The 21,733-nt window shown below is 41.0% G+C and overlaps 2 protein-coding genes and 1 non-coding gene across 4 annotated transcripts; 2 read left to right on the forward strand and 1 right to left on the reverse strand.

Annotated features, from left to right (window-relative positions):
- The first annotated feature begins 1,218 nt into the window (after nt 1-1,218).
- On the forward strand, nt 1,219-7,624 carry polh (polymerase (DNA directed), eta). 2 transcript variants are annotated; one of them, XM_074646046.1, is made up of 10 exons: nt 1,219-1,491; nt 2,971-3,105; nt 3,242-3,474; nt 3,569-3,765; nt 4,406-4,509; nt 4,620-4,739; nt 5,068-5,191; nt 5,418-5,483; nt 5,630-5,802; nt 5,889-7,624. In XM_074646046.1, exons 1-10 carry the CDS (start codon nt 1,355-1,357, stop codon nt 6,808-6,810), a joined length of 2,211 nt encoding a protein of 736 aa, XP_074502147.1. In that variant the 5' UTR covers nt 1,219-1,354; the 3' UTR covers nt 6,811-7,624. The 2 variants fall into 2 exon arrangements, with proteins under 2 accessions (XP_074502147.1, XP_074502148.1); XM_074646047.1 differs by having other exon boundaries at nt 3,587-3,765.
- Nucleotides 7,597-20,321, reverse strand: gtpbp2a (GTP binding protein 2a). Its single transcript, XM_074646048.1, has 12 exons — nt 19,903-20,321; nt 18,069-18,095; nt 17,430-17,614; nt 17,095-17,203; nt 16,808-17,005; nt 15,731-15,905; nt 12,171-12,390; nt 11,240-11,375; nt 11,068-11,126; nt 10,817-10,988; nt 10,432-10,596; nt 7,597-10,306 (listed from the first exon to the last, which is right to left on the reverse strand). Exons 1-12 carry the CDS (start codon nt 20,092-20,094, stop codon nt 10,124-10,126), a joined length of 1,821 nt encoding a protein of 606 aa, XP_074502149.1. The 5' UTR covers nt 20,095-20,321; the 3' UTR covers nt 7,597-10,123.
- On the forward strand, nt 14,176-14,258 carry trnal-cag (transfer RNA leucine (anticodon CAG)). The gene has a single exon. It is a non-coding gene; the product is annotated as a tRNA-Leu (tRNA).
- Nucleotides 20,322-21,733: the final 1,412 nt, after the last annotated feature.

Genomic DNA, 21,733 nt, shown 5'->3' on the forward strand with positions numbered 1-21,733 from the left:
AGTGTTCTTACTGGGAAGAAGATTCATCTAAAAAAAAAAAAAAAAAATGATCCGTTGAGTTAGAGACATCTCTTTCCCAATGTAAGTCTATGGGAAAAGTCTTTTTGGGCTTTTTGTTTGAGGGAGGTGTTAAGCAGCCATGTTTGGCTCCACTATCCTCAGCAAAACAAGTATGCTACGTAATGCTAGGCATACCTTAACAAACCAAATATGACAGCTCAATGAACTGTGTACAATTGAGTTTTGAGGTGTACTAACAACATATATTTTTACCATATGTTTTTTTACAATGTGTAGAGGACATTAGTGATGTGTTGGTCGCGAACGAGCCGGTTCAAAGATCCGGCTCTTTTAAGTGAACGATAAGAGCCGGCTCCCGTCCGAGAGCCGTTTTTTTTTTTTTTTTCTTTACTTAATTCAAGGCAGAATGAAAGGATGATCTTCTCCATGCACTGACTGTGACTGAATGTTGTGTTAATGACATCCGTGCGACCAATCAGGTGATGAACAGACAAGGATCATACCATCAAGCAGGGAGGGGCGGTGGGTGCACGGCGTGGTGCGCTGACGGTCTACAGGTACAAAGCAGGAAGTAGAGGAGGAGAGAAAGAGAGAGAGGAGTGCTTTGCGTTTGCATTGCGTTGCGTTTGCGTTGCGTTGCGTTTGCGTTGCGTCTGCGTTGCGTCTGTGTTGCGTCTGCGTTGCGTTTGCGTTGCATCTGCGTTGCGTTTGCTTTGCGTTTGCGGTGCCTTTGCGGTGTGTTTGCGGTGCTCTGCATTGCATTGCGGTGCGGTGCGTCGCATTGCGGTGCGATGCGGTGCGGTGCAATGAGGTGCGATGAGGTGCATTGCGATGCGGTGCAGTGCTGTACACGAATAATAGACAAGATGAGTGACAGTCGGAAACGAAATGTTACCATGTAACATTATGGTATTCTGGAAATTATAAGGTTTAGTATAATTATATTGAATAATTTAAGTGTTATATGTGCACACATACTAATCATAGGTCAAAACAGCGCTAAATTTGGCTGAATTATAAAAGGCAGAAGTGATAATATGAAGAGCTGTTTGGGAGCCGAAAGAGCCGGCTCTTCTTGGTGAGCTGAGCCAAATGAACCGGCTCACTAAAAAGAGCCGGAATTCCCATCTCTAGAGGACGTCGACCTCACCATCATGGCCGACCGTTGATGCTTTCTGTCCTTCGTCGACTTTTGATGACGTTTTTTATGTAACCTCGGTTTACTGCGCGAAATACAAAGCGACGGAGGCATGTTTCAGCGCCTAGTGAGAGAACTAGAGCTGTGAATGAACAGCACCACCAGTCAGTGGGTGTATATATCTCCTCTTCAGTGATGGAGCATGGAAAGGAGAGAGTGGTGGCGTTAGTGGACATGGACTGTTTCTACGTGCAGGTGGAGCAGAGGCTGAACTCAGCTCTGAGGAACACTCCCTGTGTGGTGGCTCAGTACAAGACCTGGAAGGGAGGCAGGTGAGTTTCTCACACAGAGACAGTGTGTTCATAATGATCAACGCAGCTGAACTGAACTCTCTAAGCAGGGTTGTTATGCCTTCTGAATAACATCAGTTTTTACTATGAGAAGGTGATGCATAACTTCTAGTTTTACTCAGTGCTGTTATGCAGGTAGCTTATTCTGCTTCAGTGCAGTGAAGTCAAACGAAACAAACCTCTTTTTCTCTCAAAACTCAGTTAAATGAGGCTTTACTGTTGTGATCAGTGTGACTCCATTATGCCAAAGCACCCTGACTGTATTGAAAGGTAGTAGGAGCATAAATAATAGAGTACAGATCAAGGATTATTCTTATTCTTATTCCTTTTAATCTTGCCTAAATTGATTTGCACCCTGACTGACAGCCAGCCACCTCAACCGCACACACTGTACACAGTCACATGATGTTGATCTTGCCCAGTTATGTTGGCTTTTTTTAAAGTTTTAAAGTTTTATTTATTTATTTATTTATTTATTTATTTATTTATTTATTTTTTTATTTTTTTATTTTATTTTATTTTATTTTATTTTATTTATTTGTTTAATTTTTAAATAAATTTATTTTATTTTTTTTCCTCCATTTTTAATTTTATTTAATTTTGTTATGAGGAAAAGAAAGAAAGAAAAATAGAGGGAAAAAAAGTATATATATATATATATATATATATATATATATATATATATATATATATATATATATATATATATATATATATATATATATATATATATATATATATAAAGAAAAACAAGAAAAGAAAAACAAACGGAACAAACTCAACTGGCTGGGCATGGGCCATGCTGCCTCGGCACCAACTGAGCTCCTCCTCCATCTCCTCTCCTCCCTCCAACGATTGTCTATGGATAGAAAAGGGCATAAGCCCTGAGCTATCAAACCAGGCTCACGAATTTACGAATACAAAAAAAAAGGATATCAGAAAATAATACTCAAAATTAGAGCTGCAGAATGAGACAAATGAAAGGTGATAATATAAAATGAAAGTGGGAGAGTTCATTCTTTAACTTTAAACAATCTGAACTCAAGGTCCACCTACCACCTTTTCCACACCTTTCAGTTGTCACTAGTCTTCCCCAGCCAGATGGAGTTTGCTCAGTTGTCATCATGTGACCTATGTAAGGAACTGAGAAGAGATCATATAACCCTTTTTTTGGTCTGATCAAGGATGGTGTCTCTGGCTTTGGATGTGTATAGCCTCCTTATTACCTTTCTCAGGCTGTCCGCTGACATCTGGCCACATGACTTTGACTCCTTCCCAGTCAATGCTGTGATTGGACAGCATGAGAATGTGTCTCTTCAGTTGCGTGGGCCATTTAAATAGCTGTCTCTGTGTTGGCAACTCATCCGCCTTCATCTCCCAACACAGACCTTGGACTGACTATTAATATGTTCTCACAAATTATACACATGTGGTTCTCAACTAAATATCATCCTCTGCTAGTATCATAGCTGTGAGCTACGAGGCCAGGGCCCACGGTGTCACCAGGAACATGTGGGTGGACGATGCAAAGAAACTCTGCCCAGACCTCCAGGTGGCACGAGTGCGCGAGTCTCATGGCAAGGCAGACCTGACACAGTAAGTGTAGGCGATGTAGAGTCTTGTGCCATAAAACAATACTTTTATTGACATGATGATGAAAAGTAAATGTTATTATAATATCTCAATTCCAGTGACCAGTAGAAAAGTAAATAAACTACTCACCCCTGTGTAGTTATAGGGAGGCGAGTGTGGAGGTGATTGAAGTGATGTCTCGCTTCGCTGTGATCGAGAGAGCCAGCATTGATGAGGCCTACATGGATCTGACTGCTGCGGTCCAGCAGCGACTGAAAAACATGACCGACAAAGAAATTGAGGCTCACCTGCTGAGGGCGACCTTCATCCAGGGGTACCCACTAAGTTCACCTGAACAGGAAGCACCTGCAGAGGACGCTGCCTTGGATAAAGGTAGGTTTATAACCAAACTTTTACTACTCAACTAATATGCTTCAGAACTGGATACAGGAAGTTAGAACTCTGGTAAGATGTATCCCATTAACAGCGTCATGTTTGTCCCCAGAGAAGCAGAGGTCCAGAGGTGTCCAGCAGTGGCTGGCATCCCTGCCTGTCCCTCTAGTAGGGGAGCAGAGCCCTGCAGACCTGCAGCTGACTGTGGGGGCACTCATTGTCGAGGAGATGAGGGCAGCCGTGGAGAAAGACACAGGTTTCAGCTGTTCAGCAGGGATATCGCACAATAAGGTAGGAAAAGCCTCTCCTTGTTTTATTGCTATAGATATAGTGCCGGTGCGTTTAAAGAGGACCTAATATGCCTATTTTCAGGTGCATACTTGTATTTTGTGTTTCTACTACAACAAGTTAACTTGATTTAATGTTCAAAAAACGCTTTCTTTTTCTCATACCGGCTGTGCTGCAGCACCTCTTTTCACCCTTTGTCTGAAACGCTCTGTTTGAGGTCCTGCTCCGCCCCTCCCAAAAAGCCCAGTCTGCTCTGATTGGCCAGCTGGACCATTGTTGTGATTGGTCAACCGAACCAAACTCTTCGGACTACACTCCAGCTCCGCTCGAACTAGCTTTGTTTGAGGGTGTGCCACACTAGCCGTTATGCAAATGTGTTACTTGGTGACATCACCACGTTACGGCAGAAAAGGCGGGACTTCAATCAAGGCGTTTCAGGCAATTCAGGAGCAGTGTTTCTGTGGGGGAGAGTAACTCCCTTTGGCGTGGACTTTGGACTTTGTAACTTTGCAGACCTTCACATGTACAAATAAATATATAACACACTAAAGGGAAGCGAAAAAGCATAATAGTTCCCCTTTAATACTTTTAAGAGCAGTACTTATCTTTAATATGGTCATCGTTTACTACCTACTTCTCTCAGGTACTGTCCAAACTAGCTTGTGGTCTGAACAAACCTAACCGACAAACCGTTCTGCCTTTGGACTCCGTGACGGAACTCTTCAACTCTCTACCCATCGGCAAGATGTGAGTTCAAACTCTGCCACAAAACTCATCGCAAATTTAATCTAACAAAGAAGTGTAAAAACAAAAGTTGACCAACAATAACTTTTGTTCTGCTTATTTCACCTGTGCAGTCGTAACCTGGGGGGTAAGCTGGGTGCCTCCATTTCAGAAACTCTGGAAGTAGAGAACATGGGAGATCTGACCCGCTTCTCTCAGGCTCAACTGGGTCAGCACTTTGGAGAAAAGACGGGGTAAGACGAGCCAGAAAATCCTTTTAAAAGTCTAAAGTGCCCAAAGATGGCTGGCGAACAAAAGTCTTATTATGTCAGACCATCGTCATTTTAAAGTAGAATGGACATTTTGTCATTACATGGCCTTCCTAATATCTTATTTTTTACTTTTTTACTTCACCTGGTTTTCCTGTTCGCAGCACGATTGATGCTTATAGAGCAAAACGGCTCTGGAAAAGATTTTCTCCTACAAAGACAGACCTGTTTGATAAAATTGCTCCAGAAATGAACTGGGCTTGCATTTTATTATTACTAAAATACCAACAACATGAACCTCTCTGCTTTGCAGCCAGTGGCTGTATGACTTGTGTCGGGGGATCGAGTTTGAGGCGGTGAAACCCAGACAGCTCCCTAAGTCTATCGGCTGCAGTAAAAACTTCCAAGGGAAGACATCGTTGGCTACAAAAGAGCAGGTACAGACCATCAGCCCCGTCTTACAACGGGAAGTAAAAGAAACATATTACTCAATCGGTGGCTTTTTAATTTGGCCTCATTGACTGGAAGTGATGAGAGAATGTAGTTGATCCATCTAGATGTGTAAGGAAGACAGCATTAGACACATTCTTGCAACCTTTGACATAATTTCCTTTTCATTCATGATTTGCAAGATTGTTTTAATTGTTAATAACCTCTGTGTAGGTACAGCATTGGCTTCATCAACTGGCCCTCGAGCTGGAGGAGAGACTCACCAAAGACAGAGAAGTGGTGAGCTATCTGCGGTTGTGTAATTAATTTATTTCCCTTTTTTCAGCAGTACTATCTATTTCCTCAACTGGGTTCCAGGTTGATGTTATATACAGTGAATACAACTGTGTTTCGCATCAGTGCCTGTTTTCTTCGCCATCTTGCAGAACGGTCGAGTGGCTAAGTTGTTGACGGTCGGCGTGCGTCAGCTCGGGGACAAGAGGCGGAGCGGCTTCTCTCGCTGTTGCGCTTTAGTGCGCTACGAAGCGGCCAAACTATCCGGCGACAGCTTTGCCATCATCAAGAGTCTCAACACGGCAGGAAACCACCAGGCAGCATGGTAATTAGAATAAAATAACATTGTGAAATATTTAAGGGTGGAATGCCGTGTGTCTGATTATGCTCCGTCTGGCTTCATGTCCCCAGGACTCCACCCCTCACACTGCTACACCTCTCCGCTAGCAAATTCAGCGACACTCCATCAGCGGGGGGCATCGCCGGCTTTCTCTCCAGCGACGTCACTTCAACCCAGAGTCTTTTCTCCACCACCCAGCCTTCAACCCAGACCTCCACCCAGCCCTCCACCCAGCCGCCATCTGAACCGAGAAATGACTCCTCCACGTGCAAACAACCTGGCACCATCCAGTCCTTCTTTCAAAGGGCAGCTGAGAAGCAAAGACAGAAGGTTACACAAGATGTAGACGAGGAGGACGAAGAAGACTCCACAGGGAATCTCCCATCTTCATCCTCCCACAAAACCTCCTCTACTGATAGCAAGTTGGAGGCGGATACCAATCACCCCGTTTCTTCCTTTACACTTCTTTCTCACTCTAAAAATGGTTCAGCGAGCCCCCATTCTGGCATTTCCTCTTTCTTCCACAAGAAGAGTCTTGAAAGAAGCTCAACATCAAACAAGCCTGGACCTGACAATAACGAAGACTCAGAAGACACTGCTGCGTCGGGGCTACAGGCAACACATAGCTCATCTTCACCATGTGAAGAGTTGAGGGATGAACTGGACATTGATCCAGAGGCGAGTCACCATCCTCCCAGTGTGGCCAGAGAAGACCTGTTGAACTGTGAGCGCTGTGGACAGGAGGTGTCAGTCTGGGAAATGCCTGAACACAACGACTATCACTTTGCCCTGGACCTCCAGAACTCACTCTCCTCATCAACAGGTTCAGCACCCATCTCTTCCTCTTCCTCCAATGTCTCTCTAACTCCTCTCAGAGCCCCGTTCTCACGTGGAAAGATAAAAACCAGAGGCCGGTCAGGACCACAACCGAAAAGGCATCGCTCCCAAGGTGGAGGTACGGGCACTCTGGATTCCTTTTTCAAGAAGAACTGAAGCTGTAGAGCTGCATTTAAAAAAAAAAAAATAAAAATCCTCTGATAATGCATATACAGTATATCACAAACGTGTGCAAAGGAAAGTTCATGCATTTGCTCGAGGAAAGAAAAGCCATTTTGTTAACAGGATACAAAAGGACTTGTTTTAAATAATCAATGTTATTGTGCTTTATATTATAAGAATGTGTACAAATTACAGAAAGTGTTTATTTATGCACTTTGTTTCACATCACCTTTTTATTATAAAGGGAAAGGCAATACTTTGAAGGAATGGTTTTGTAAACCAGCATATATTAAAGATCATTTTTACATTTTGCAGTAGTGTACATGCTGTTGTAGTATTCTGATGTGCCAGCAGATGGCACTAATCAGTTGAGAATACAGCAGGGATCCTCACTTGAGTGTCAATATGACGTTTTCTTGTTCGCTTAAGAGATACAGAAAATAATTTTATTTTGTAAGAAGAGAGAGTATATATTTTGAAATGATAATATATGATTGTCAAGTAGGATGAGAGCAGTCGCACCATTATGAGCAGAGGAGTCCTGTTTCGTTTACACTTTTCTACCATGGTGAAACTGTTGTTCTGAACGAGGAAATTATTCTTGCGTTTGTCTTGCATCAGCTAAGGAGCGGATTAGGAGGATCAGTGTCAGGGAAATGAAATATCGACGCCTTTTAAAACAAAATTGAGTGCAGTGAGTCATGGTTTTGTGATGGGTTTATGATGACATGGTTGAAAACATTGAGCAATTTTGTGTATTACTTAAAACACCACACCTGCTTAAGAGACAATAAAACTTTTATTCATGTACATCATGATACGCAAATTGGATCTGTACATAAATATTGCATTTCACCCAAATAATGATGAACATATTACACTTTCAATTTAAAGGAAAAGGTCTAAAACGTAAAGATGTATTGGTGTCATTAAGAAAACTGCAAAAACAGTGAAAAAGTGATTGAATAAATTGTAAAATCCTGAACTACTAGAAATCTATAAAATACTTCTCAGCTGCATTAAAACAAACTAACAAGCTCTTCATAAAGGCTATAAAATGTTTTGGTTGAAAGGCGTTCTTAGTTTTCCTCTCTTTGAATGCACACAAAGTGTGCAGAACAACAACAACGTGGGTGCAACAAAACAGGGCACACATTTCCGTTGTCCTCGTTGATGTCAGTGGAACAACAAATGTATGTGTAAGTCACATCAGCATGCTATAATAAGACATGATAAGGCCAACAGCAGCCTTGAACAGAGTAGCAATAATCATTCATTTTCAAAGACGTCCTCTAAATATCAAAAGCTTTTTCAAAGAATAGCACCAACTTAATTAGATTTCTTTACTAAGTTGTAAAACTTTGGGGTGTAATGGTTGGCTACACAAACGGGTAGCTCCATTAGGCACTGTGTTAAAACCCCCGCAACGTTAGCGAACTCAGTAACTTAAGTGTAGAGACGGCATCAAGTACCTCAAACTTAATTTCTTTAAAACAAAGCTGCATCAGTAGGCAGCTTCACATACTATATAATCTGCAATCAAACGCATCTCTTTGGGAGAAACACCTTTATCTTTTCTCTCCCCCAAGTCAGCGACAGAAACCTCCACTGGAGTCGTTCTGCGAGAGTGGAATGCCATCTAACACGATATCTAAACTGACCTGAGTAACTAAAGCACTTGAAAAGACAGGCAGCGAGATCGTTACCATCTCCCTGCGCTATCGTGAGGCATTATTTGTGAATAAAAAAAACAGAATTCTCACGGACATAATGTGACAAAACGAAACCACTTAACAGCGTGATCGCCAATGTGACGTATCTTGGCGAGCCGACATACAAACTGGGTCAAGATCTAACTGCATACCTCGCAATGCCCCTACTTTTACCTTCATAAAGTGCGCTTGTCAGCAATATTATAGCTTGAAGCGAGATGGTTTAGCTTATGTACAACTGACGGGCTGTGTCTGAGAACTGCTATTAGCTCACACAATTACATTAGCGGTTACTAAGAAAATAGTATACAGTGAGGCTCGTCCTTTTCAGTCAGGCACTATGCTGGTCACACAGACCTCCCTTTTTACACCTGGCGTTAAAATGCTTCTTGTATCCAGAATCCAGATTGTATCTAGATATGATTTAACCTGATTTAATTTACACCTGGTATTAATATATCTCTCCAGTGTACACATTGAGATCCGATCGCTCTGTATGAAAGAGCTGAGAGGAAGCCAGGCACTGCCGGAGAGGTGGTGCGTAATGCGTGGACACATCAGCCTCAAAACTCCGCCGTTTAGGGGGAGAAGGCCTGCAAACATGATTTTGAGGTGTGCAGACAGAGCGGTGAGGAGCGCTGAGAGCATGCTGCAGGTTGAGCCACACACACACACACACACACACACATCTGGCCGAAGCTTCGAATTTTCGCGATTGATTACTACCAAAGCTCTGGAGCCCAAAAAATGGTACTCAGGACAGCCCAAGCGTTACATATTTCCACCCACAAAGTTGTTGTATGTGGATTTAAAACGTAATTGCATTTACACTTGTGTTCAACGTGGTCACAATGACCACCTCCGGAGGTGGTTTGGCCGATCGGATCACAATCCGTCCTTAATGCGATCATGTGATCAAGCACTATCCGACTGCAATCTGGTCACCCGAAACGCATTTTAATGTCAGGTGTAAACGGGGTCACACAGACGAGCTGCTGTGAGGCAATAACAACAATGACATTGGTGATACACCTTAACGTCCAAGCATCTCATGCTTGCAACTGTTTGTAAACGATTTATCTGCAAAAGGTATATCAACACTGGCATTTATGTTTCAGTGCAAGAGTGTGTGTGGGCATCTTTTTCGAAGTGTGTTAGGAGTGCATTTAGGTGTAGACTGTGTAAGCAGCACTTCAACGTAGGCGTGTGTAAGCAATTTTCTAGCTGCCACTTGCAACTATGTGTTCTTGACACTGAATATCACTTTGGTAGACGTTACTAAGTGAATGTGTTATTGAGGTGGCTGAGAGGTTTCCTCTTATCGGTGCCGTAAAAAGCAACACTCTTTAAACCTCAACACCAGAAAGCAGACTTTAAAAAAAAATCTGCAGTTATTTAAAAAAGGCTGAAGGGGACAAATGAGGAGGATGGTGAGGATAAGGCTTTTGGAAAAGGTTGATACAACTAGAATCTCCTGTGAGAGGGATTTACTGTGCAGGGAACAGGACAGAGTGGCCTTTGGAGAAAGCAGGAGGTTTATAAAGCATCTTGTTTTTATGTGGGACGGTGTTTTCTGTTGTTTTCTCCGACAAACTTTAGGCATCTTCGTCCTCGCTTTGGGACGGTCGGTACTGGGCGATGGGCTGCAACTTGGTGATGTGGCCGATACCTTTAGTCACGCCCTCTCTGAAGAGCACCTTAGCTCCCACTTTCAGGTACTCTGGATGCTTGAAGAACTTGAAGAGGACCACTGCTTTCTCGCCTGTCCTCAGCTCCTCCTGTGGTACAGGGATGTATCATAAGAATAGGAAGAAAAAAGACACTGCAATATAACAAAGCCCGGGTTTTGGAAGTAGAGGACAATTTTCAGATGGGAACAGTTGTAACTCATGGATGAACTAACCTTGCCGTATACAGCTTCCACGGTGGCGGTCTGTCTCACGTTGCCAATGTGCACAGTGACCTGGAAGCCCTTGTGGAAGGTCTTGGCGTGGAAGAGCAGCACAATTTCCGCCTCAAACATCCAGCAGATGGTAGGATCCATCTCCGGACTCACCATCACCATGCCCTGTGAGTGGAAAATACATGGACATACACACATAGATGAGGATTCAGTGTCTAAGACGATAAAACATTTTTTTTTTTACTATGTTTTCCATATGAAGCAGGGATAAAGTACCAAATCAGACATTTTTTTCATGAAAAAACAAGGAACACACACTCCCTCTAAATACTGAGACAGGCAAAGAAAGAACAAGACACATGTGGTACAAACAAAAATGTCTAACCTTGCGTAGTAGTGAGCGGTCGAAGTTGCCCAGGGCGAGTGTGGCAGCCTGGCCGGCCCTGAGCACCCTGCACCCTGAGCGGTTTCTTTGGATGCTCCCGATGGTCAACTTGTGGAACTGGCCCGAGTCTGTGGGCCCTACCACAAGATCGTCTCCCTCACGGCAAATACCACTGCACATTCAAATAGAACAGTGGATCAGAGAGAGTCCATGCCAAGTTGAATTAGATGAACATGAAGTAACACACTGACCTGTACAGAGTACCTCCCACCACAGTCCCCACCTCTGGCACTGTGTAGATCTCATCCACCTGTAATGATGCACACCGATGTCAATCAACATCAAAATCGTGTGTGTGTATTTAGAAACTTGTGTATGTGCCGGCCGATCACCTGCATGCATACATAAATACCTCAGACATACCTGAAACTCAGTGAGCTGTTGCATGAGCTCCTCCTGCTCCTTGCTGTTGCTGAGAGGAGGGAGGATGTTGAAAAAGACCTTAAGCAAGTCTAGACTCTCTCCAGACACGCTGGACAGGGTGAAGATGGGCGTGATGCTGCCAGGAAGAGCACAAGCACGAGTTGAGGACACACAGACATCATTGGCTAGTCTCTACCTTATACTCTTATAAGGGTTCTACATTATACAGGAGGCTCACCAAGGTTATAATAGTTTTGAATTTTCAATTATTTTTTTGTATTTCCTTTTAGTTTTGACTTTTTGATTTGATTTTAGTTTACTTTTAGTTAGTATTCAGAGTGTGTTTGCTAGTTTAAGTTTAGTTTCAGGAAGGTTTAGTTTGAGTTTTTTATATATTTAGTTTTACAGTAGTTTTAGTTTGTATTTCTTAGGGCCAGGTATAATATCTCAGTAGTATGTAGCTGTATACATACAAAATACATGGTTGGAGAACTGTATATGAATGACTACGTTTAATCCTCTTGCAACTTTAGTGTCTGATGTGAAGCAATTGCGGCATAGAGCTATATCCTGGAAAGTCAAGTCCTTTCAATTTCTGTGGTTCAATGTCCCGAGAGTTGATGGAAATTCATGCCTTCTCCTTTTTTTGGTAGTGATCTATTATAGTTAAAAAACTAAAACTGAAATGAATTAAATTCATTTTTATTTAATTTTTAAATAAATAATTATATAAATATAGTTTCTGTTTAGTTTTTCTTAAAGAATATAGTTTTTATTTAGTTTCAGTTGACTAAAAATATTCTTCATTGCTTATTTTCGTTTTCGTTTCAGTTTCAGTTTACTATAACCCAGGGTCACACAAAACCACAAATCATTTAATGGTTCATGTACACACATTCAATTTTGTATACAGTATGTAGTTGTTTCATACTTGGGTGACTGGGCGAACTGCTGCGCTGCCGTGACGGCATCGTCCGTACTGCTGACAACTATGGGCACCTTGTTACAGCCCGGCTGCTTCAGGACACGCTCCAGCTGCCGCACAGTGCGCTCCACTGTGGCCCGCGTGCAGAGGTCCACCTTACTGATGACGATGAAGATGGGCACCTTCAGGGCCATGGCGAGTCCCAGGTGCTCCCGTGTCGTTCCAGCTGGAAAAATAGAAAGGAGAGGAAGTAGGTCTAGTCAGGGGGTTTCGCTACTACCATGTTCATTTCAGATATTGGCAAGATGTTCGTATACAGATACATTTGCATTGAATGAACAGGAAGGGATCCAGTGTCCTCTGTAAACATTCGCTTGGACACATAAGGAAATCCACATCCTTGAGGGAAAGGACTGTTGTGACCTTAGATAACAATGCTTATCTGCTGCACTTCATGTCAGTCTGAGGGTTAAGAGAGTATGTACACAAACTGATAAGACCAGGTAGAATTTACCATGACGTATGATTGCTATGTCATCGGAGGAAGAAGATAGGATATCAGTACATGAATATTCAATAATATATGGTAATTATGTAATTAAAGGCGACCTATTATGCCTTGCTTCAAGTCCTGCCTTTTATTCCGTAACGTTGTGATGTCACCAAGTAACACACTTTGCCTAGCGGCTAGTTTGGCACATCCTCAAGAAAACCTAGCACAAACAGAGCGTTTCAGACGGAGGGCGAAAAGAGGTGCTGCAGCACAGCCGGTATGAGAAACTAAAGTGATTTTTAAACATGAAATCACGTAAACATGTTCTAGTAGAAACCCAAAATGCAAGTATGCACCTGAAAATAAGTATAATAGGTCCTCTTTAATGCCAAGGTTGTCCAGAATACCAAAGACAAACTTTTGTAAACACAGTGACTTCTCATAGGTGCAGCTGTGTCCTGGGGGCACGTCTGGTGGATCCTGTTTCTTTGTAAACAAAGCTGACGTGTGAGCGAAAACAATGTCGGTACGTATGTGTATGTATAGTAGGTTATGTCACAAATCGACCTACATCACAAAGGAGTTCAAGGGTACTGAACCATAACACATATTTACAGGTTGACAGAGACTCAATATACCCGTCATCATATACCCTCATCAGCTGAGCAGCAGGTTGTTTTGCTAGTTGTGTGTTATTTTCAGTGCATGCAAGGTAAAGGTGCATAGTAAAAACAAAGTCCCTCATGGAGGTGCCAAGATATTTGGTAAGTCATTGCAGAATGATACAAGATGATTTACCCGCCCTTTGGCTTTTTGGCTCGTTACAGATAAAAACCAAATGGATCCGTGTAATGGATGCATTACACGGATCCATTACCCTGTTTCATAATTAAAGCTGTTGCTCTTAGGTTGCAGACACTGTGTCCCCTTTCTGTCTGTTGCGTATCTAAGGGGATCCTCATTCTTGACCCCATTTCCCCCAGCATGCCCTATTTTAGATCAGACACCCACACAAACACAGCAACGCCTACATGGTGGTATTCTAATACTGCAGGTGGGCAACATCACTTTTCATTGTTTACCACTAAAAAAAGCAATAAGAATGCAAAAGAAAATGTACCATTTGTTAGATAACTTTGTTAACTCATCAAATCATATTCAAAATTACCTTAAAAATAACCTGAAAACTGCCAGCCATACATTAACAGTAGCTTAATATAGTTCACCTAATAACTCCAGCAGGCTGTGAGCTGGAGTGCTAAGTAACAAGTGGTGTCTCCAAGGCTCAGGTTTCAGCTACATGTCTCCTTGCCATTTGCAAAAATAAAACTTTAACTACGGATTTCTCAATAACACTATGTTATTAAAAGCTATTGCTTACAAAAGCACAGAGATTCTTCACAGAAGGTCACAAGCTCTTAACAGTGTGTTCTTATCTAGGCCCACTTGCTGCGCCTGTCAGAGTCCCCTCTCCCCTTCATCCCCCTTATATCGCAGAGTTACCACTTCAATAAATGTGTCAGGATGGCCGAGCGGTCTAAGGCGCTGCGTTCAGGTCGCAGTCTCCCCTGGAGGCGTGGGTTCGAATCCCACTTCTGACAATAACATTTTCTTTCACAAATCCTACAAACTTAATCACATGGTGTTCTACTATTTCAGAAATTAAAGTAAAAGTATACTAACAAAAGAGCAAATATGTCTTCTTCACAAGAAAAACAAAGTAGGTTGCAGACCACTGGTCTAGCCTGTCCCGCCAGTTTCAGCTGCTCAGGTTTCAAAGTATGTCCTTCTTGCACTCAGTCACACTTGATGCTATCATAAAAGGTCTGGGTTGGTGGAAGAATATGATGCATTAATATAGAATCTATCAATACAATAAGTAGTTCTTTCAGTTTATGACATAAGTATTCATCAGATCTGTGTGTTTATATATAAATATATGTTCTTGCCTTCTTCTTTACCATCATCGTTTAGCAACTTCTTTAAATCTAATTCTCAAGTTCATTCACATAACACTAGACAGGTTAATCATCTTCACCTGCCTTTTTACAAAACAAAACATGGCCAGTACTCCCTCAGATATCGTGGTGTACAAATATGGAACACCAAAATACATGTTATCAAGAGCTCGTTATCCTTAGAACATTTTAAAAGGAAATTATCATCACATTTAATTGATGATGTCTTATTATCTTTTAGATACATTTTCTTTTTTCTCTGTACTGTTTTTTGTCTGTATTTCATTGTTTTTATTGGATTGTTTTCCACTGTTTGGTTAGGTTTTTCTGCACATTTTGGGTACTTCTTGTTGTTGTTTAACTTTTGTTGTATTTTTAAAATTATGTTAGTTTAGATCTTTCTTCCTTTTTTGTTATGGTTTTTTTCTCCTGGGGTTGTGGGGAGGTCCTTTGTATATAAGCCCGTGGCTTCTTGACATCTCCTGACACATTTCTTGTTTTTTGTGATTTTGTGCAGTTTTATATAAGTGCAAATAAATAAATAAAAATAAATAGTTCATATACAATGCCAAAGTGAAGATAAAGATCCACTAAAGGTGGAAAAATGTATCTGCATTACTTTTCTATGGGACACAAACGAATCGCTTTGCAAGGCATTGTGGGATTCCAGGTGACACTAGACTAACAAAACAAGGGAGTGGTCGAAAATTGAAAATGTCAGTGACCTCCAGTGGGTCAGAGGACTCTGACATGAATGGATGGTATTTGAGATATTTGAGTAGTGGCAGGCAGGGACGAGAAGGAGGGGTTAAGCGGCTGTGGTAGGAATGGTGGCCTGTTACATAAGCTCAGATATCATATGTTTGCAAAGTCACAGCTGGCCAATTCCACTGTAGGTGTACACAAACGTAGGCTCTCTGTCAGACCGGCCCTGCAAGTGTCTATTACCAGTACGTGTCCCTAGGAGAGCTCCACTTCCTGCTGGTCTTATCTGAATAGTAAAGTGACTGGATAAAGTGCACACAGAGAGACACAGGTACATTTGAACTGACATACGATGATGCTAAAACATTTACAAAAACATTAGAAACTTACATTAATCAATTAGTACTCACCAATGCCGGTATTTGCGCTGACGACCAGCATAGCGAAATCCGGACAGTAGCTGGTGAGGCCAAAGATGGTGGTCTTCAGGTACTTGTGGTGACCCGCCAGATCAATGAATGTGATCATTTTAGAGGCTCTCTCACAGATCTCCTCCGCTGTTCGAGACTCGCTGTAATTCACAACCTAGGAAAAGATCATATCTGGAGTGTCATGATCTACCAACGTTTTCCTCAGTTATGTATTTGAAAGTATAAGTCAGGCTAGATATCACTCACCAACGTTACTTGCAGATGCATGACATTAACATTACATTGTATGAAACTGTGTTCCCTATGTAACAATGGAACAAAGGGAACCATATTGTCTTGTCTGATCTACTTGAACATCTTGATAAGGAAACCCTGTGATAACCATAACGTAATGTATTTAACTCTGACTATTTACAACAAATTATGTAGGAGTATTAGGGCTGTCAAAGTTAACGCAATAATAATGCGATAACACAAATTTGTTTTAATGCTACTAATTTCTTTAACGCATTAAAGTAACTTGCGATTTTTAGGTTTTAAAGCTATAGTGGGTATACTGTATATGGTATCACATTAGACTAGAAATCCTAAGGAATCCTTTGGTACCAACACTGTCATATTAGCTTGTCGCGAAGGAGGCAAAATAATGCTCCAAACTTGCGCTAAACTTTGGCGAGGAAAAACTGCCATGGCCATTTTCATAGGAGTCCCTTGATCTGAAAATGTGTTCTATTGGTACACAGGAGTCTCCACATTACAGACATGCCCACTTTATGCTAATCACATGCAGTTTGGGGCAAGTCATAATCAAGTAAACACACTGACAGCTGTTGTTGCCTGTTGGACTTGAGTTTACCATTAAATACTTGACAAATCTCTATTTAAAGATACATTTTGGACAGATACAAATTGTGAGATTAATTTGCTATTAATCTCGATTAACTATGGACAACCATGCGATTAATCGCGGTTAAATATTGTAATCGATTGACAGCCCTAAAGAGTATATAACTAGGGTACACATTATTTATTCTAGGGCGTTGGATCTTTTCTCACCTCTCCTTTACTATTGAAGCCAAGGATCTCGAAGCTGATGCTTGAGGTGCGCCCAGTCTGGATCTCATGCAGATGTCTGAAGAGGTTGAGCCTCGTTCGTCCCCGTCCATTGTCCAGCTCGCCCTGTGTCAAAACGCCCAGCAGAGTGGACTTGCCCGAGTCCACATTACCCAGTACGGCCACTCGCAGGTCCAAGAACTGCAGGAAAAAACACAAAGAATGAGAAGGGATACAAAAAAAAAGCAACAACCAAAAAAGCAACGTGCCTTCACAGTAGCCCTACTAACCTGCTGGTCATCTGGCACCTTGCGAATGAGAACTTCAGCGATCTTACGAGGCACATCAGAGTCATAGTCCACCTCTCTTTCTCTGAGGACAGTGATGTCGGCTCCAACCCTGTTAGAAAAAGAGAAACACAAATATATAAATAAAAGTTTGGCGTTTTGACTGTGTAATTACATAACGATCACTTATTGTTTATAGTATGCCTATGCGAATTGGACGATGGCTTTGTTTTTAAAGGCACATCTTATTTACCATTTCTTTGGTTAGGGTTACAACTTGATGCTTTCAAACTGTGACGACATACTAAGGTTCAAGTGAATCTGATATCTTGACTTACTTCTCTGCCAGCTTATGGAGCGTCTTCAGCGATGTCCTCATGTCCTCCTCCGGTAGTCCCACCAGCATGCCATTGTCCTCCACACCTATTTGGTAAACAGCTTCGCCTCGACCCTCCTGCAGCCGCCATTTCATTTGTGTAGCCAGGTGCTCAAAACGGTACTGCGTTGGGTTCACCAGCTTCAGCTAGACAAGGGAAAGACTATGGAACTCAGTGCTGAATTTAAACCTTATTGTGAAAAATTAAATGGGTCTAGTCAGTGGTTAAATAATTCAAGCAAGTAACTAGCATTGCAAAGGATTACTGTAGGGTTGGGGACAATAAACATCTGATATAAAGTGTTGGTGATGTAGAAGGGGAGGCAGCTGTCCAGATACTAAAAATTCTCGTGCTAATCCACTGTGGTGTTGGTTTTTCCACGGTACAGCATGTGAAACTTCACTTATATATTCTGACATATTACCTACAAATTGCTGACAGCTTATTGTAATAACAATTGACCTATAATCTCCACACTATCGTCATGAATATATACATGTTATAATGTTATATACAGCAACTAGCCCACTTTGAAGAATAAAACAAAATATCTTTTGAACACAGCAGCACAGGTTCTTGCATCACAGCTAATTTGCTTACCTTGTACTCTATATTTCCCTCTTCAGCCTGAGAGACGGGGAGAGAAACAAAGAGGGACAGACAGAGACAGAACAGGTGTCAGACTGTAGAGAAGTGAGACAACAGGCTATTGATCTGTTAAAAGACACAAAGAAAAACAATCTGACTGAATGAGCGGTCAGTGCACTGCTGTGAATAGGTAGTCGCCGAGAGCTATACAAACTGACTAACTGCTTAGCTAGCCTTAATACACAGCTACTTAATGTGTTATCAGACAAAGCACACAAGGTGAACTAGTCAATGCCACTACAAATGGGACAAATATCTCAAATATATACTAACAATGATGACTGCAGGACAGTGGAGCTGGTTACATTCACCTCTTTTTCCATTTAAAACAATTTCATTTTACCTATATTTCATCTCAAGCCTTTAGAATCACGAGGAGCCTCAAGCTGAATGTAAGTTACACAAATAACTTAAAGGGGACCTGTTGTGCTTTTGTGCTTTATTCCTTTCCTTTAGTGTGATATATAGTTTTGTGTCTGCAAAGTTACAAAGCCCAAAGTCCACGTCAAAGGGAGTTACTCTTCCCCACATAAACACAGCTCCTGAACTGCCTGAAACGCCTTGCTTGAAGTCCTGCCTTTTCTTCTGCAATGTGGTGATGTCACCAAGAAACAAACAGGAGCTCAAACAGAGCGTTTCAGACAGAGGGTGAAAAGAGGTGCTGTTCTAGTAGAAACCCAAAATACAAGTATGCACCTGACAATAAGCAAGTATGATCTTTAGATTTTACTTCTAGTTACATAATATACCTTAGAAGTAATTATATTGCTTATTACATAGGACATTTTGTTCTGTCCAAAAATATGGCACTTACACCAAGACCTGTTGAAAGAACAACTATTATGATCACTGCAGGACAGTGGAGCTGGTTACACACTGGGGGATCAGCTGAAACACAAATATGAAGTCATGGAACATGTTGAGACTTGTCCCATTGACATTATAGTCTATGACCATGGTGGATATTGCTGATCTCTTTAAAGTCAAAGCTAAACTGTCTGAATTATTATTTTAATGTGTTTTTTTTCTTTTTTTTTCTTTGTTGTTGTTTTTTGTAACTCTATTCTTTCTTTTTGTCATTATTATTATTATTGTTATTTCTTTTCTTGGTTTTGTTTTGGTTTTGAATGTTGAGTTTGTTTTCTCTATAGTGTACTTGATAGGGTTTGTCTGTAAGCTCATCTACTTAAAAGTTGGTTTATAGTCTGTTGTAATTACAAACAGTGGTTTGCATATATATGAAAACAGCCTTGAAAAAAGGAAAAAATAAAGTATCAAAAAAAAAATAAACTGTGAATTAACATTAAACACACTATCTCCAGGTTATGTAAGGTTGAGCTTGCTTGTCAACACAATAATTTCTTTCAGGTTTCTGAAAATAATGAGCAAGTTAGTCGGGTTTAAGTTTATGTAACATTATAAACAAGTGGTTGTAGTAACACAGTTCTTGTCTGGGTGAATGTCAGGGCTGGTAATAGTAACACTAGCTAGATATAGGTCGACCCAGTAACATTACACACACACCCCCCAGTTAGATATTTACAAACACAGCTGTTCCTCTTCTGAGCAACATGCTAACCACATAGCAAGCTGCTTTTTACATTAAAACACATATTTAGACTCACTACTGTGAAACTAGGCTACTGTGAATGACACGTTCACAGCACATTATAGCAGAACCATGACATTCATCTTCCTTTTACCCACTAAGCTACGTGTCAGTGGTTGAGAGGAAGGTCAGACTCTGCTGTGGTAAACAGTGTTAGCTCGGCTCTGCTAGGCTTACCTCTGGAGGTAGATACGGGGTGTTATTGCTCGGTTTGAAGCCGCGAGTGTATCGAGTCTTGTTGGCTTTCTTGTTGTTCTTCACCCAGGCTTTCTTGGAGGCTACCATGAAGCCACTTCCACCCTGAGATCCAGAGCCGTGAGGTCCATTATGTCCTGAGGAGCCGAATAACTCTGATACCCGCTCATCCATCAGCTGCTCTGGGACCTGTAACTTTATTAGCTTTTACCACTACTACCTGGATACAATGCTGTATTATTAAATAACCCTTAGTCCAGGTGTGCAGGTGGTGGTGTTTACCTGCTTTAGTGGTAGTTTTAAAGCCCCCCAAAACAAAAAACAAAGCGTCGACCACCCGCAGACTCTTCAAACCGAACAATAACAGCACCGACTGGCGTCTCTTTGCGTTTACAGTGCGCCTACGTCACAGTGCTACATGTCGATAGGTGGTGCCTGATTTGTACAAGTGGAGAGCACGCGTGGGCGGTGATAGTTGCTTTGTGACTTGCACTGGATTGTGTGTAAGTTTTTAAACCCCGCCCGCCTAGCTGCCGAGGTCATCACAGCGTGCACACACAGAGATGAACACCGTTTTGCAGAGCTTTTCATCAGACGAAGAAGGAAATAACTTGTTTGACAAAAGATGATGAAATGTGTCATCAAGGCACATTATATAATTTGATCTATAGCATTTAGAGGCTTTATTTCTTCACTTTGAGGTATATTAATAGTCAATAACCTCGTGGAAGCATAAGAATGATCAAAAAATAACTGTACAGAAGACAAGAAAATAATACAAAACCTGGTTTCTTTTAATAAAAATGTTACTTTATTATTTTATTATTTCACAGTGTCATCATCCCACATTATGTAATTGGATCTATAGCATTTAGAGGTATATTATTATTTATGTTTGTACATGTGCAATATTACTTACTTATTTTTCTGTTTTTATTTAGCTTACTTTGCCTTTTATATTTTACTTATTTTATCTTATTTACTCATTTTACTAAATGTATCTTACTTAATTGTTATTCTATTAGGCACTAGTGCTAGAAATTACTACCTTTTTATTTTATACACTTGTATTTTATACACTTGAACTTGTTGTAATTTTGTTGTATTTTTGAGCAATCTCTGGCTCAAGAATTTCCTTCATGATTAATAAAGTTCTATTTTATCTTATCTTATCTTATATTAATAGACAATAACCTCGTGGAAGTAAAACCTTTTTTTTTTTTTAATAAAGGTTTTACTTAATTATTTCACCAACAAAATACATATTTCCAGTGTGATCAATTTGATGTGGTTGAGGTTCTTTCACTTTCTGTTAAGCGTAACAGGCCTACACCCGTATTAAAGGCTGAAGGCCTATTCATAAACATTGAGTTTAGGTTGGTTTATCCACCAATGTTATACTCCTAAATTATCATATTGTCCATCATACAGTATTACAGTAGAGTATTGCTCCCATGAAAGTGGTTCTAGTTGCCTTATGACTCGCACGGGATTGTATGTAGGTTTTTAAACCCCGCCCGCCTAGCAACCGAGGTCATCACAGGGTGTACACACACACACAGATGAACACCGTTTTGCATAGCTTTGCAACAGACAAAGAAGGAAATAACTTGTTTACAAAGACTTTAGAAATGTTGCCTACAAAAGATGATGCAATGTGTTATCAACGCACATTATATAATTTGATCTATAGCATTTAGAGGCTTTACTTCTTCACTAGGAGGTATATTATTAGTCAATAACCTCGTGGCAGCATAAGAATGATAACTTTTAACAGAAGACAAGAAAATATTACAAAACCTGGTTTTTTTTA

The sequence above is a fragment of the Sebastes fasciatus genome, chromosome 9, assembly GCF_043250625.1.
Source record: "Sebastes fasciatus isolate fSebFas1 chromosome 9, fSebFas1.pri, whole genome shotgun sequence".
Lineage (NCBI taxonomy): Eukaryota > Metazoa > Chordata > Actinopteri > Perciformes > Sebastidae > Sebastes > Sebastes fasciatus.